The sequence below is a fragment of the Onychostruthus taczanowskii genome, unplaced genomic scaffold (assembly GCF_017590055.1).
Source record: "Onychostruthus taczanowskii isolate IOZ18803 unplaced genomic scaffold, ASM1759005v1 scaffold17, whole genome shotgun sequence".
NCBI classification, from domain to species: domain Eukaryota; kingdom Metazoa; phylum Chordata; class Aves; order Passeriformes; family Passeridae; genus Onychostruthus; species Onychostruthus taczanowskii.
The window spans coordinates 11,488,394-11,503,588 of NW_024498906.1; the positions used below are offsets into that span (position 1 = coordinate 11,488,394).

The 15,195-nt window shown below is 49.7% G+C and overlaps 1 protein-coding gene across 1 annotated transcript; it reads right to left on the bottom strand.

The window, feature by feature from the left end:
- Positions 1 to 12,060: 12,060 nt before the first annotated feature.
- Positions 12,061 to 14,573, bottom strand: CRYAA (crystallin alpha A). Its single transcript, XM_041399872.1, has 3 exons — positions 14,379 to 14,573; positions 13,300 to 13,422; positions 12,061 to 12,270 (listed from the first exon to the last, which is right to left on the bottom strand). Exons 1-3 carry the CDS (start codon positions 14,565 to 14,567, stop codon positions 12,061 to 12,063), a joined length of 522 nt encoding a protein of 173 aa, XP_041255806.1. The 5' UTR covers positions 14,568 to 14,573.
- Positions 14,574 to 15,195: the final 622 nt, after the last annotated feature.

The following is a 15,195-nucleotide window of genomic DNA, read 5'->3' on the forward strand; positions in this document are numbered from 1 at the left end:
ACAAACTTCCTAAGAGCATGAGCAAGCTGAAAGCGGGATTATTCCTGCATTTTTGTCTCCAAGCATCCCTCTCCTGCTGGGATGCTGGCAAAGCCCTTGAGCTGACCTGCAGCCCTCCCCACCCCCCTAGAGCAGCAGAGTTTGGGTCTTTTGATCTTTCACCCCATTGATCTAAATTGGCTCAAGTGTGGTCAGGAAGTGCTTTGCATTCTAGAGTGCACTGAGGCTTGGGAAGAAAATGTTCTGTGAGCCGTGCTGGGCAGGACAGGCTTTCAAGTTGCTGTTCATGACAGGAGGGGACTGGATGGGCTGAAGCAGGCAGTCCCTTCCCAGTTGTATTTGCAGGGCCCCCAGATGAAGGAAGGAACAGTGAATCTGACTTCATGTTCTCAGAAGGCTAATTTATGATTGTATGATGCTATAGTCTATTAAAGAACACTATACTAAACTATACTAAAGAATACAGAAAGGATACTTAGACAATGCTAAAAAGATAATAATGAAAACTTGTGACTCTCTCCAGAGTCCCAGCACAGCTTGGCACTGATTGGCCAATGAGTCAAAACAATTCACACCAGAATCCAATAAAACAATCACCTGTTGGATAAACAATCTCCAAACACATTCCAAAGCAGCAAAACACTTCAGAGGCAAATGAGATAATTATTGTTTTCCTTTTTCTCTGAGGCTTCTCAGCTTCCCAGGGGAAAAATCCTGGGCTAAGGGATTTTTCAGAAAATATGACTGTGACCCTTCCCCTCTGACATTCCCAAGTGTACCAGAAGGGCAGCTCAGCAGCTCAGCAGCCTCCACCTTCCCTGTCCCACTAGTGTGCAGCCTTCTGGTTTTTGCCTGGGGTTTTGATTCTTTAAAAAGTGAAGGGAAACTCACATAACTGCTGGGGGAGTTCTGTTGCCAAGCCAGATCCAACTGCAAGCAAAATAAATGTGCAGGCAGGGTCCACGGGGAGCCCCGGACACCAGCCAGTGTGGTGGTGGCAGCTGGAAAATTTGTGGGCTCTGAAGTGTTGCAGATAATTTGATAACTCCATACATCTCTGATGCATGATAGTGCACTGGTTAACTCAGGAACAGGTGTCCAAATGTCCCAGCTTGCTGGGAATAGGCTTTGTCACCCTCCCTCTCCTTGTAAAATCCTATTCTCAGCACGCTGGCAATAAATAACCCCCTTGTCAAGCACCGTGGGCTCAAACAGGGCCATCCTTTGGAAGGGAGGGTTATTTTCAGCTGTGATTTTAGATGGAAAGGGAAGCTCTGCATAGAGGTTCTGACATTTTGCAAGGCTCAGCAGAATTGTTGGTGCCTGCTGGTCCCAAAGTGCTCCTGGCACGGTGGTGTCACCGTGTCCATACAACCAAGGGTGAGGTGACAGTTTGATTAATGTCAGCAGCCTGGCCCTTGGCTGGAAATAGATGATCTTTAGGGTGCTTTCCAACCCAAACCCCTCTGTGAGTCTGTGATTCTGTTACTTCTTTGGCATTCCCACTGCACGTGCACAGCACAGAGATCAGTGCCTTCCTTTGCACACACCAGACATGTCTGCTCACTGCCTGCCATCCCAGCTCAGAAAGGGCTCTTCTGGAAAGAACTGCTGCCAAATTCACCTGGCTGAGCAGCTGCCCCAGGGGTGCAACATCAGGAATGAATCCCCCGGGTGAGCAGGAGCCAGTGCTGGAGGGAGCTGGCTGCAGAAGGGAGGTGACTCAGAGTGAGAGCTGGAGTCAGTTTGGATGTGGGGCAGTGCCAGGGACTGGTGGATGGATCAAAAGGCAGTGGCTTTAGGTGGAGGACTGTCCAGAAGAGAGATTAATTTAAAGGGAACCCAGTGAAAAAACCTCTCAGTTTCTCTTGGTGCTTTGCTGTGGAGCACATAACTCATAACAAAACCCAAACAACTAACAAAAAAAGTGGCTGTTGCTCCCTCTCTTCGTGTTCTCCCTGCAGGAGCCCAGCTAATGCCCTGGAGATGTCCCAGGCAGTGTCACTGTGCCCCCAGCCCAAAGCCAGGCCCTGGGCCCTCCTCTGGGCTGGGCAGGGGGGTTTCCACCTATGCACAACTTCATCTCCTCCCTTGAGGCCTCTTCTCCACCACCTCATGCTGGGGATAGTCTGGGGCTTTCCCAAGGAGTTTTTGGCTTTCTAGCTACAGGAACTTTCCCCAGGAGATTTTTCTCCACAGCAGGACATGTCTGAATTTTGTCCATCCTCTGTGAGCAGATGCTGCCAAAGAGTCCTAACAAGAGTAAGAGCACCCACACTTTTTCCCAGGGCACCCACCCACCAGGCCCAAAATACCACGAAAGCCTCCTCCAGGCACAGATCCTGGCACTCAGCCCTTGAGTATTCCCAGCTGATGTCGGTGCTGATATCCCGTGGTTGCTTATCACAGAACCCTAGGATGGTTTGGGTAAGGGAACTTAAAGAACATCTCATTCCACCCCCCTGCCATGGGCAGGGACACCTTCTACTGCTCCAGGCTGCTCCAAGCCCTGTCCAGCCTGGCCCTGGACACATCCAGGGATGGGGCAGCCACAGCTGCTCTGCCCACCCTCACAGGGAGGAATTTCTTCCTAATATCTGATCTAAACCTACTCTCTTTCAGTTTGAAGCCATTCCCTTTGTCCTTGCTCTTGCAAATGTTCCTTCCTCCTGTACCTCCTCTTCTGCCTCTCCTCTCTCTTCTTAAATCTTGTCACACTTCAACTTTGGTCCCCACTATCAAGGGGCTCAATAATTCCCTCTCCCCGTCCCACCCCTGCCTGTGCAGGGCTCGTGCAGCCACCTGAGCTCATGTAATCTGCCTGCCCAGAGCCACCCAAGCAGCTTTTGCACCCAGAGCATCCAGCCTTAAAGCAGTCCCATGGTCTAGAAGAGTTTTCTGCCAGGTTTCTTTTATCCTATATCTCTACAGTGCACTTTTTAACATAAAGAATTATACCAAATTGTCATGCTTATCTTATAAAAAGCAGTAATAATAGTTGAATTGTATCCTACTCACCTCTTTGCCTCTCTGTAACACCCAGACTTCCATCTTCTCTTTCTTTAAGGTTTATCAGAGAAGTGAACGTATCAGACAAGAGGTTAAACCAGATTTCTGCTGCTGTTGCATGGTCTCCCAGCTCTGCTGCCATTCACTGGCAGACACAGGAGTGCTGACAGCACCTGTGAACCCATGAAAGGGTGTTGGAATACCAAGTTCTTTCTTACTCCAAGGTTAGGGCAAATAAAACCCAGGAGACATTGTTTTTGAAGTCTCACTCTGAAGTTTATTACCCTTATCTATCACAAACTCACAAGATGTGAGCTCTCTCTGACAAGTCAAGAAAGTGAGCTAAAATGGTGTCTGTTCAAAGCTATTTAAGTCCAAATTACCCAATAAACAGTCAACATCTATATTATTTATGCTTCTAATACAATTATGATCACCAAAAACCCACAATGCTTCTTTCATCCAGTTGGAGAAAACTACACAGATTTGTGAAGAAGAAGGAAGAATAAGGTGCAAAAAAACATCTAAATCACACCCAAATTTCTCCATCTTGGCTCCCATATATCACCATATACTAAAACCCCAAATCTAAGTTTTTTCACCCTGTGAGATCACACAATGCCATCCAAACTATGCACACACACTGTTTCTGTGCTGTCACTCAATTTTTGAAGCCTTTTCCAAGGTCTCAGGTCAAACAAGGTCTTTACTTGAGGGCTGGCACCCTTAAGTTCAGAAAGCTCGAAGTTTTCAGCCCTCAGAATTCCAACAGAAGGGCTGCACAGGCACCAAGCAGGAAAGCTTTGGCAGAAAGTCTGGGAAATGTGGCTGCTGCCACTGCCCTCCCCTGCAGACCAAGCCACAGCAGTGGAAGGGGGTGATGTCAAACCTCTGATAACAACCACAGTCAAGGCTCATCTGTCAGACTCCTCACTGACTTGCAGATTGGCTTCAGAGATCAAAATCTCCTCTAATTTTTCCAGCTGTGCTAGTGGATGTAATGACAAATATTCCCTCTGTCTACAACCCGTTGACCTGGCTGTGTCCTGAGACACTGCAGCTGCAGCAAAATCTGCCAGAGACCTCGGTGTCTGCTTCTGTTCCAAGGTAAGGAGAGCACTTTACCTCAGAGGCCTGAGAAACTTGAGTTCACATCTGATTTATTGGGGGAATTCATTCTGTGGTGCTAGCAGGTGGTGAGGAACCCCTCTCTGACCCAAGTGCTGTGATGGTCACGGGCAGAGGGGTTTTTTTGGCACAGTGACTGCTCACCTCAGTGATTCCTGTCACCACATTACCCCTGCTTTAAACCCCTCCTGCAAGGGCTGGCAGTGAAAAAAATGAAATCACAAGTGCTGTGGGTGTGAGTTTTTCCTTCCATTTATGCTGTCTTACTCCAGAACATGTCTGTAAAATTCTGTCAGACTCTTCTGTTTTATTTTAGTTACTTTTTTGGTTGATTGGTTGTTTTCCATTTGTTTTTTGGGGTTTTTTTTGGGGGGGAGGGGGATTTTTAATGCCTTGGTTTAATTAATGCATTTTCAGCTGCTTGGTTAATGACCCAAACATGGAAATCACACAGTGAGGCAACCTCCTGCAATTTGAATGGGAAAAAATGTCAATGAGAAGCTCAAATTCCAGTTCAGTCCCCCTCAGTGGCTGACCCTGAGCATCACTTGGTGGGAGGAAGAGCAGGACAGCCCAGCTGCACAGTGACTACAACTGAATTCTGCTGCTCTCCTCTGGAGAGCATTTACAAGCATTTAATGTGTTACAGTGGCTCCTGCCACTTCATCTTATCAAAGGAGAAAAATACATATATAGCCTCTAATCTGTGTTTTGCTTTGGATTTTTTTAAATTTTGTGCTACTGAAGCATAAAGGAGCTGATGTGTCTGTAATACTTTAGCTGGAGACTTTATCTCTGAGTTATCTGCCAGCCCCCCAGGAGATGTGGAGTGTGGCTGGGCTGCTTTTTTCAAAGGGAGATGGAAATATTGTTATAGCCAACTTCTCCAGCTCACCCATTGATACTATTTCTTATTTGAGCTTTCCATGCATCCCAGTCTACGCCTCTCTTACTCTGTGCTGCCTTTTTTATTAGGCTGAAATGATAGGGAGATAAAATGATAGGGCATTAGTAGTGCCTGGAAGAGAAAAGGCTGGCAAGCTTGCAAGTCACCTCTGGTGTGTACTGCTAGAGAAGCTACAGCCCAGCAAAAAATTGTGAACAGTTGCTCTCCTCTTCGAAATCCTTTCCCAGACTCTGCTGAACCACCCTGCCACTTCTATTTAAGTTCATCATATTCCATTTTCCCTGTGTTGATGTGTCAGGGTATTTGTTTTGCATTAAATTCAGGTGAGACTTTGAGCTGACAGGTTGAAAATCAATGAGCAGAAGAAATCATCTCAGGGGAGGCCAAATTGCTACGGTGGCTGAAGGAGCCCCTTGGGCTCCCTGGTTACAGCCCCATGGACAGGGTCATAGATCCTGGTGTCATGAACCTCACAGGGGAGGGAAATAATGACATATCCAGAGACTGAAACAAAGCTATGTATAGCTTTTCTTACCCCTATGGCCTGCTGAAGCACATAAATAAGTCAGGATTTTTTGCATTACTCTTTTGTGGAGGGTTTGAAAGTAGTTCATAATTTACTGGAGAAGAAAGGTCAGGATCTTAAAGAATGCTTTGGAAAATCAGCATCCTTGGGAGGGATTTGACACGCTTTGTTTACAGTGTGAGAGAGTTCAACATGCAAATCCTCCGAAAAGCCCAAGGAGCCTTCCAGCAAAACCAGTGGAGACAAGGCTAGACATTCCAAATAGTTCCCTTTGAGTAAAAACAAACAACAATAACAACAAAAACATAGCAGGAAATTAAACCCCAGGCCTTCCTTAGTCAGCACTGAGAGCTCTGAAGACTTCCAAAGGCCTTTACAGCTCAGCTCTGAGCTCTGAGTTATCTCAATATCAACATCATCAGAGCCAAATGTTGTTCCTGCAAGACTCAGCAGAGTGTCCTGGGCTCATGCAAGGGACAAAGGGCGAATAAAAGGGATCTTTTTGACCCTCAGTGGCCTGCAAAACACTGTGAGGGGCCTATTCCCCTGGGCTCCCTTTTATTTCCACTCTGGTGACTCAGTGGCAGGGTGTTCCTGCATGTCCCATCCTCCAGCACGGCTCAGCAAGGAGGAAAAGGGCATCAGAGGTGGGAGCCAGGCTTTGGCTCTGAGATCTCCCCAGCAGATGGAAAAAATGAGAAACAAAAAGTTGTTGAAATAAGCAGTGTGGAAGGCAGAGAGCAATGCATTAAATCCTGCAGCGAGGGGCTGACATCAGCCTGAGTGGGTGGAAAACGGAGACAGCGCGGACAATGGTGCTGCTCTGCTCCCTCTGGGCGCCCTGTCAGAGACAAGAGAGAAAAGAAAACCGAAATAGTTATTGTGGGGGATCGGGAAAAAAGGAAAGGAAAAAAGGAAAGGAAAAAAGGAAAAAAACCGAAATAATTATTGTGGGGGATCGGGGAAAAAGGAAAGGAAAAAAGGAAAATCCAACATTCTGTGGAGGAACGTACAGGAGATGCTCGGCAAACCCCGAGTGTGACCTCCCCATAGGAAAACCCAACATTCTGTGGAGGAACGTACAGGAGATGCTCGGCAAACCCCGAGTGTGACCTCCCCATCGTGTGCTCCCCTCCAAGGCGGAGGATGCTCGGTCCCACCGGCGAGGGGCTGCTGCCACCTCCCGGGTCCTGCCGGGCGGGCAGGGCAGGAAAACATCGGGAAGGGAGACCAGAGCCTTTGGAATAACGCAGGAATACTGGGATGAGGATGTAAAAATCCTCGGGTGCAGCATCTCTGAGCACAGCGCTCGAGGCGCCAAGGAAATAAAACTGTCCGTGCGCAAATGCCGCGTTGGATGTTACACTTTTGTGTGCACTGAAATACACAAGTGTGCAGATCTCACTGGTGGCCCGAAGGCAGAGCAGGCTCTGAATTAAGCACTGCTCCTTTCCCCCTCACCGGAGGGTAATGACACGATTGAGCAGCTATGAAGTTTTAACAGAGAAAGCACCACAAGCAAATCATGGAAATTGCCTTTCTCCTGACTGCCAGCTGAGCTGGGACACACCAGGCAATGCCACGCTGTCCATGAGCCCCTCGTGTGCTGAACCCACCCCATGCAGAGCCTCCCCACCTCTGGACCCTTGCAGAGTGACCTCAGCCCCCCAAAACTGCTCCAGTGAGACACCACAGCCCACCCTGGGAGCAAGGAGCGCTTCAGGGGGGCTCCAGGGCCTTGTGGATCAGCTCTGCCCACACCCCGGGGCAGCAGGGTCTCGCCTTCCCCGAGCAGACAGACAATTTTCTCTCTCAGAGGAGTTCAGGCCCCTCCTGATGTGTGGTAGATCTCGGCAAGTCAGCTGGAGGATGAACTCCGAGGCACAGACACGTCTCCTGAGCTTTGGTCGGCTTGCGTCACTCCGTCATCCTGCCTCAGCCTCTCGGACTGGGATTTCATTTTTATTCCACTTGTGCTGCTCTCTCAGAAATGCCACGGACATCTGTGCCTGTCCCAAGTGGACATTTTTCATTAAAAGGGCCAGTTAATTGCAAGTGAAGCACCAGCCATGTGAGCAGGCTCCGGCCCTGCTCTGTGGGCTCTGGATGGGTCCTGACTGCATTTCTCCTGGGAAAAGCCCCTCAGCCAGGTCAGGAGCTGGGAATGAGGGACACAGCAGGCACCTGCTCCCCTGGTGTGAGCTGGTGCCTTTCCAAGCCTGTCCTGACTGGAGGTTACACCAGAGGGACAAAGTCCAAGTTAGGGGGCAGCCCCCCCATCATTACAGTCTCCTCTGGCTGCATCTCCCAGATTTATGTGCCCAGCACTGCAATAAACTGCAGAGATGTGCCCAGTGTTCTTTTGAGAGAATACTGGGGTTTTTTTAATGTGTTTGGAGCCCTGCAGATACTGCTATTTTAATTCCAGATTTAGAGACCTGTGTGGCAGAGCCCAAATCCTGATGATGATGCCAAGGAGATGAGGGGTTGCAGAGATTGCATGCAGCAGAATTTGCTTTGGCTGAAAAAATGCTGGTAAACTTTCAGGCTACTCCCAGTTTTTATGTAGCACTGGCTAGCTTGTAAATCAATCAGAAACCAAGAAATGCCAGAGTTGTGCAACTCTGGTTGGGTCCTTGTGCCTGCTTGCCTTGTGCCCTGGGTCCCATCTCCCTGGGAGGTGCTGAAATCTGGTGAGAAGAGAGCCCTTGGGAGTGCCAGAGCACAGGCAAGGCTGCCACCCCGTGGGGACACGGCTTTGCCAGGCAATCCCTCCCGGTCTCCAGGGCTGTCCTTCTGCCAGGAGCCAGGGGACAACATTCCAGAGCTAAAGGATCAGCGTGGGGAGGATGCAGCATCCCTGAACTGCCCCGCTCCCTTGCAGAGAGAGCTGGGTGAGCTCTGGGTGAGCAGGATGAGGAGAAACTTCCTTATCCCCCTGCCAAGAAGGGTGACAAGTCAGGGGCTCTGGTCCAAATGCTCAGGGACAGCTTCCTGGCTGGTGGCCTGCAGGTTGGATCCTGCCAGTTTGTGCTCCTGGGTTTTTCTTGGAGGAAGCAGGACCCTGGCAGAGGTACCCTGCCCAAACAGGACAGTGCCAAGGAGGGGAGGGGGCAGCACCAGAAGCTGCTGCTGTCCCCCACGTCACTGCCACCCTCCTGAGTCACTGGGGCCTGTGGGAAGGAGGGGAATTACTTGGAGGAAGCTGCATGTCCCTGGAGCACCATCTGCTGCATCCTCCTGGAGCCCTCTGATAACTCCTCTGGAGGAGAAGCTAAAGTAATTTCTGCTTTGCTGTAGGCAAGCAAGATTACCAGTCTGGGTACAAACCAATAGGTAACAAAAACACACTGCAAAAAGGATGAATAGTCACCCTGAGCAGATGGCTCTGGTTAAAGGCCACACTTTACAAACTGCCCAGACACTTTGAAAGTTCCCTGTGGGAAGGGTCCTTTGCTGCCTTTCCCTCCATCATAAAACTATCAACTAATTCACAACCAAAAAACCTCCAAGAAATTTTATTAATCCTTAAAGAATGTTATCAACACATTATTATTAGGTGAATTTACAAAGAAGGTTGTGGTGAAGAGCTCCTTCCTGAAACCACCATAGGTTATGAATAACAAGAATTTCTTTAAATTACAATCTCAGCAAAGGGAAACAAGAATTTTTGCAGAGAAGAGAAGTATCCTGGATAGATATGACTGAGAAGACTTCTAGGTGAAAAATTTGAAATATTTTGAGTGATACACAGGCATTAGTGGCAGTGCTCAAGCTGTTGTGCAAGTGGATGAGCCTTTTGGGGGTCAGAGGGGCTCTGGGTTTGGTGACACATTCCCTGTCCCACACAAAACACCACCAGACACCCCAATGTCCTTGCACAGAGGCTTTCAGAGCTGCTTATGGGTTTAATTAGCTTATGGATTGCAAAAGGCTTTAAAATCATCCCTTCTCAGAGCAGGAAGGCAGTCATGGTCTGGTGTCCCCAAAAGTGAGGGGCAGCATGGGTCCTGAGCTGCTGCCCCCTCTGTGTGGCTCCTGGCTTGTCTCAAACCTGCCCTGATTTCCTGTCATCATTTCCCACCAAAACCCTCACTTTCTGCCAGCCAGGCATAAAAAGGGGCCCACAAATGGCTCAGGTGTCATTTGATGGCCCTGACAGACACACAGGCTGCTCAGGCACCTGCAGGTAACATTTGCACACAGATCATGCTCACAAACTGTTTCCCTATTTTGACACCTCTGAGAGGTTTGAATGGGGGTCAAATGTCTGGGATTAGATTTTTTTTTTCCTCCTGGTTTTGCTGGGTTTCTGTCAGGAAGGGGAGAGATGTCAGCACATGGCAGGGAGGAACCAAGGCTCTGGCAAAAGATGCATCTGAAGGGAAAGCAGCAGAGGCTGGGGACCTGTTAGCACCAGGCAAAGAAACGAGGCAGCTTCAGTTAAAATGCCCTTTCCATGCCTGCAGCTACAGCTCCCTCCTGGAAAGAAATTGCCCTTTCCCAAAGTGCACTCATTCATGCCTTTCCCCGGAGATGCAAACACAACTGCTGCACAATTTGTGGTAGAAAGCTCTGAGATTGCCCAGTAATTAATCTCAGTAAAAAATTGGTTTAAAAGAGTGTCAGACACTGAGGGGATTTATTGCTTTCTAATTACCAGACATAATCTCCCTCCTTTGCTTTCTCCTGCATCTGCAGCACTTTCCCCCTCCTGCAGCCTTGTCCCACTCCCAACCTCTGCCACAAGTGCCGTGATGCTGGTCCCAGTAATGATCCCTCAGGGGATGCAGGCAGGCACTGGGATGAGACCTGGCGCACGCTCATTTTGTCTGGATAAGAGGAGATGCCTCTGCTCCTCAACTCCCAGCCCTCCCTGAGTTTTGGCCTAGATATGGCAGAAGCAAGTGGCTTTTAAATTTAAATAGTCTCAGAGCTTCTGTGTTTATGGCTCATATTAATATCTAAGCCCACGCCATGAGGGGGAAAAAAAACCCAACCAACAAACAACTGCATTTATTTCCTCTGTTTTTCACAGCTAATCAGCATTAAAGAGGAGGAGGTTGGTAAAAACTGTCTGAGATTATTATACCTATGTGGTAAATTATGGGGATGTGGGGGGCCTTTCCTGAACACCCTGGATATCCATCTGTGTGGAAAGCTTTTTGAGCAGAGCATGAGTGCTGAAACCTTTACTCTTGGGTGTTCACGTACACTGGAGCTGTGGATTTCATGTGTGGCAACTGCAGGGAGAGCTCGTACCTCCACCCCACCCACCCTGCCATCAAACAACCTTAATCATTAATTTCAGATTAAATCTGTCACGTGGTGCCACGGGCATGAGGTTTGAAGTGGATGTTGGTACTGACCCAATGGTCTGCAGGAATGCCGTGGTGGTCAAGCTGCTGAGTTTTGTTTTTTCTCTGATCCTTTTGGTTTTGCTTGCACGAGGGATAACGGGAACACAAAAGGAAAAGCAAGCCATCCTCACAAAACGTACTTCCAGCGGTGGAAAGCACATCCTCCAAGTGGTGCTGGGCACCACAGTAACTTTCAAGAGCCTTAAAAAAGAAGAAATGAAACCCTCAAGGCTGGATGCGTGTTTCCTATCTCACTTTATTGACCGCCACTGACCACGTTCTCAGGTTGAGCGCCAGATACCAGCGGGAGAGGTGGAGCTACCCTAGAGTTACAGGAGAGAGCAAGGAAGACAGTGTGTCACACACAGGCTGGGGAGAGCTGGCTGGGGATGGGAAGCCTCTGCACAGTGGTGAGCCCCCCTCTCTCCCCCCCGAGGGCCTACAGAGACAGTGGAAAGACGTGCTTGTCCTCCTGTCAGTTGTCCCAAAGGGAAATGACAGGGCAGAGGTGTGAACAGAGACACTTAAACACTTTGCTGAAAAAAAAAATACACATTGCAACCCCCCGAAGGTGAGATGTTATTGGTAGTTATTATTATTGTTATTATTTCTCCTGCAGTTGCAAGGAACTCATGGCAGGTTCGCCACATGGACGCGGGGTCTTGAGTGTGGGGCTTGGCTCTGTTGCTGTTTGAGAGTAACCAGTTTAACCCTGAGTGGGGTACAGCAATTCTGCAGGGCTTTTCCCCTGTCCCAAGCCTTGCCTCGAGGCTTGGTGCACCAGCAGCCAGCGTTACTCGTGCACTCCTTCCTACCTGATGGTGGATAGGGGCTGCAGCACCGGACGAAGACCCTTTCAGCAAGTACAGCAGCATGGCAGCACTGCCATCCCTGCCATCCCCACGAGGTTTAAGCTTCCAAGTCCACCAGCTGCTCACCCAGCCCCTCGTTCCACCCAAGGGAAGAGGGGGAAAACAAAAAATAGGAAAACAAAAAAAAGGAGGAAACAAAGTGGGGGAGGAACCAACAGAAGAAGAAACCCCTCTAGATATTCACTGATATCTACGCAAAGGCTCTGGGAGCGAGGCCCGCGGGTGGTGGCAGCCTGCCCAGCGCGGCGGCCGGCGGGCTCAGGAGGAGGGCGCGGAGGTGGGCTTCTCCTCGCGGGACACAGGGATGGGCCTCTCACTGTGGCTGGCGTCCATGTTGGAGGGGACCTTGGGGCCCGAGAAGGTCAGCATGCCATCGTTGGACAGCGAGCAGGTGATGGCAGCCTGGTCCACGTTGGCGGGCAGGCGGTACCGGCGGTGGAATTCCCGGGAGATGTAGCCGTGGTCATCCTGAGAGGCAGTGGGGAAAGGGGGGAAGGCGTGTCAGAAACTCCCTTTGTCCAGCTCCCTCAGGGCAGGAGATCCACAATCACCCTGGCTGAGTGTGACACTGCACTGCCAGGCCGCTGGGCACACCTCTGCTGGGTTTAATTTCACAGGTTTGTCGGGGCAGGTGTCCCCCCAACAACTGTGAAGCTGCGAGAGCTGAGCACGGCAGCAGGGAATGATTTTGGCCATAGTTTTATGCCAGGCTGGAATCTGATTTGGGCTTCTGATTTCAAAGGATACAGTGCTTGGAGACAAAGTCTGGGGGCCTGGGAAGGTAAAGGCAAGGCAGACGTGTGCACCCATGTATTTATTTACCAGGCTGCAATGCTGAGTCAGCCGAAGTACACAGTCTTGACCCCCTTCTTTTTTTGGTCCAAAGAATGAGAAGTGCAATTTTTTTTTTTTAATTGGCCATGAGAATAATAACTACATTTAAAAATACATACTGTTTCCAGGCTAGAGCCTTGTCTGGCCAAAAATGTGTATGAGAAGAATTAAACCCCTGCTGGTATAATTCACTTTTCGACCCCCACAGATATTTCCATGACATCCATGTTAAAAGTTTCCAAGCCTGAGGCACTTGGTTGGTTTTCTTTTGTTTTGTTTGCTCTTGCTTTTCTCTCCCAGATTGGCATATAAAAACTCTGTTTTCACTAAGGATTCTGGCTTATGAAAACTCAGCCATGCTTCAGCAGTGCCAGATGATGTTCTGTGTCTGGCCCAGTGTTATTAGTGAACAATGGACATGGTCATCTGATGGTTATGGAAGATGATGATTGAAAATAAACAAAAGAGGGGTGGATTAGCTTGTTATTGTCAGATATCAGGTGGGGGCTCTATGGAAACAGCCCATGCCAATAATGACAATTCATAATTAACTCCTTCTTCTGATATATTCTTTTTTTTTTCCTTCAGCTGAGAACCGTTGGAAAGAAGGAAAACAGAGCTGGACTCCCCAGCTGCTCCACCATCACCGTCACCTCCACTTACCTGCCTTTCACTGTGCTTGCCATGGATTTCCACAAAGTCATCAATAATCTTCACACTCAAGTCTTCGGGAGAGAAGTGTTTTACATCCAGCATGATTGTGAACTTGTCCCGATCAGACCTCACCTGAAACGAGCATTGTCACACAGTGAGGGCCCAGCTCCGGGTGTGGGGCACTGCCAACATCACCACAGATCAAAGGCCAAAAAAGGGCTGGTCTGGCGCTTTCTCCTTCTGTGACTGTGAACCTCAGTGGGGGTCTTCTTTTCACTGTGGGGACTCAGGGACATTGAGAGGCCGTGGGAGGTGACAGTGTCACTGGGAGGCTGTGGGAGGTGTCACCAGGAGGCCATGGCTGGTGTCTGCACCTTGGCTACTGCTCTGGGGAGAGGTGTTACTCCTTGCTGCTATTCTTGTGCCAGGGACCCTTTAGCACTCAGTGACCTGCCAGATGGACCAGGCAGAGAAAGGGGATGGAAACCAGTGTAGGACTCTCTGGTAGCACATGTTTTGTCCTTTCAGTGATTTATGGTTTCCTTGTGGTCGTAGCTCTGGGAGGAAAGCAGTAAGAGAGGGCTATAGAAAGCACCTGGACCTGAATTTCGGCTCATGGCCCCCACAACTACACATTCCCCTACAGTTCCCGTCAGAAAATTGCTCAGGGGTCCTTCAGTGAGGGATTGCAAAAACCACCAAGCTCCCAAGGTGGAGGAGGAGGTGGAGAAAGCTCCCACTTGCACTCCCATGGCAAGCTGCCCTCACAGGCACTTACTCTGGAGCAGCCTTGCTCTTCTTTGCTACACAGGTGGTGGGCACAGAGCAACCAAACCAGCCTTCTTGTGTTGGAAACAACCCTCAAAAGGAGGCAGAATGGTTCCTGTTTCTCAAAGGGAAGCTTTGTCCCCCGTGAGGACTTCCCTTTGTGCCCAAGAAGGGGTGGGTGGCTGTGCCTGGCAGTGGCTTTGGGGTCTTCCTCGTCCCCTCACATGGGGCTAGAGCAGTGTGAGATGTGGGTGGAGAGGAGCAGCTGGAGGCGTAAGGAGGGAGAGGAAGGAAAGGAGAGGAAATGAAAGGGCCCTTACCTCTGAAATGCCCGACTCCAGCACGCTGCGGAAGAGGGACTGCCTGTAGTAGGGGCTGATAGTGGACGAGAACAAAGGCAGGAGGTCATACTCCAGGAGACCCTCTCCAAAAAACTGGTCAAACAAACGGCTTGGAATGAAGGGTCCCAGAGCACGCTTGAACCAGGGGTGCTGGATGGTAATGTCCATGCTGCTGCTGCTGCTGAGACCTGTGGCTGCAAGGGGAGAGCAGAAGGGGCAGCACCGCTGCTGGGGAGACGGCGATGCCTTGGCTGGAGTGCAGCCCCAGGGAAGCTCCCCCTATATATACCGGCCTGGCAGAATGAAGGCATTAGCAGGATTCCTCTGGAAAGACATGATCTCATGATGGAGGCAACATGGTCAGCAGAAATGCGGAGACTGACCTGGAAATGACAGTCTGGTTGGAATCGGTGCCAGATGTCCTGGAGGGATGATGCCAGGCAGCAGGCTGTGAGGCACAGGATGCCCAGGGGTGCTGGCATGTCCCCTGTGGAATCAAGCAGGCTGAGCAGGACACCCTGGTGGGCATCTCAAAGACGCTTGTGAAAGAGAGCTGCTCCATGGGTCTTCATAACCTGACCCTGGGTTTCATTAATTTGCTTCTTTTCTGCCTCTCCTTGAAGCAGAAATTCAGTATTTCTTCCAAATAAATGAAACAGCTTTCTTCCAAGCAAGGAAAAATGGTCAGATTCAGGTTGAAGAAGGGGAAAGTTTTTTGTAACACACGACAAAGTGCCTCTGCCACTTGAGAGGGGCCTGACGCCCCTGGCACAGGGATCATGGCAGGACTGGCAGG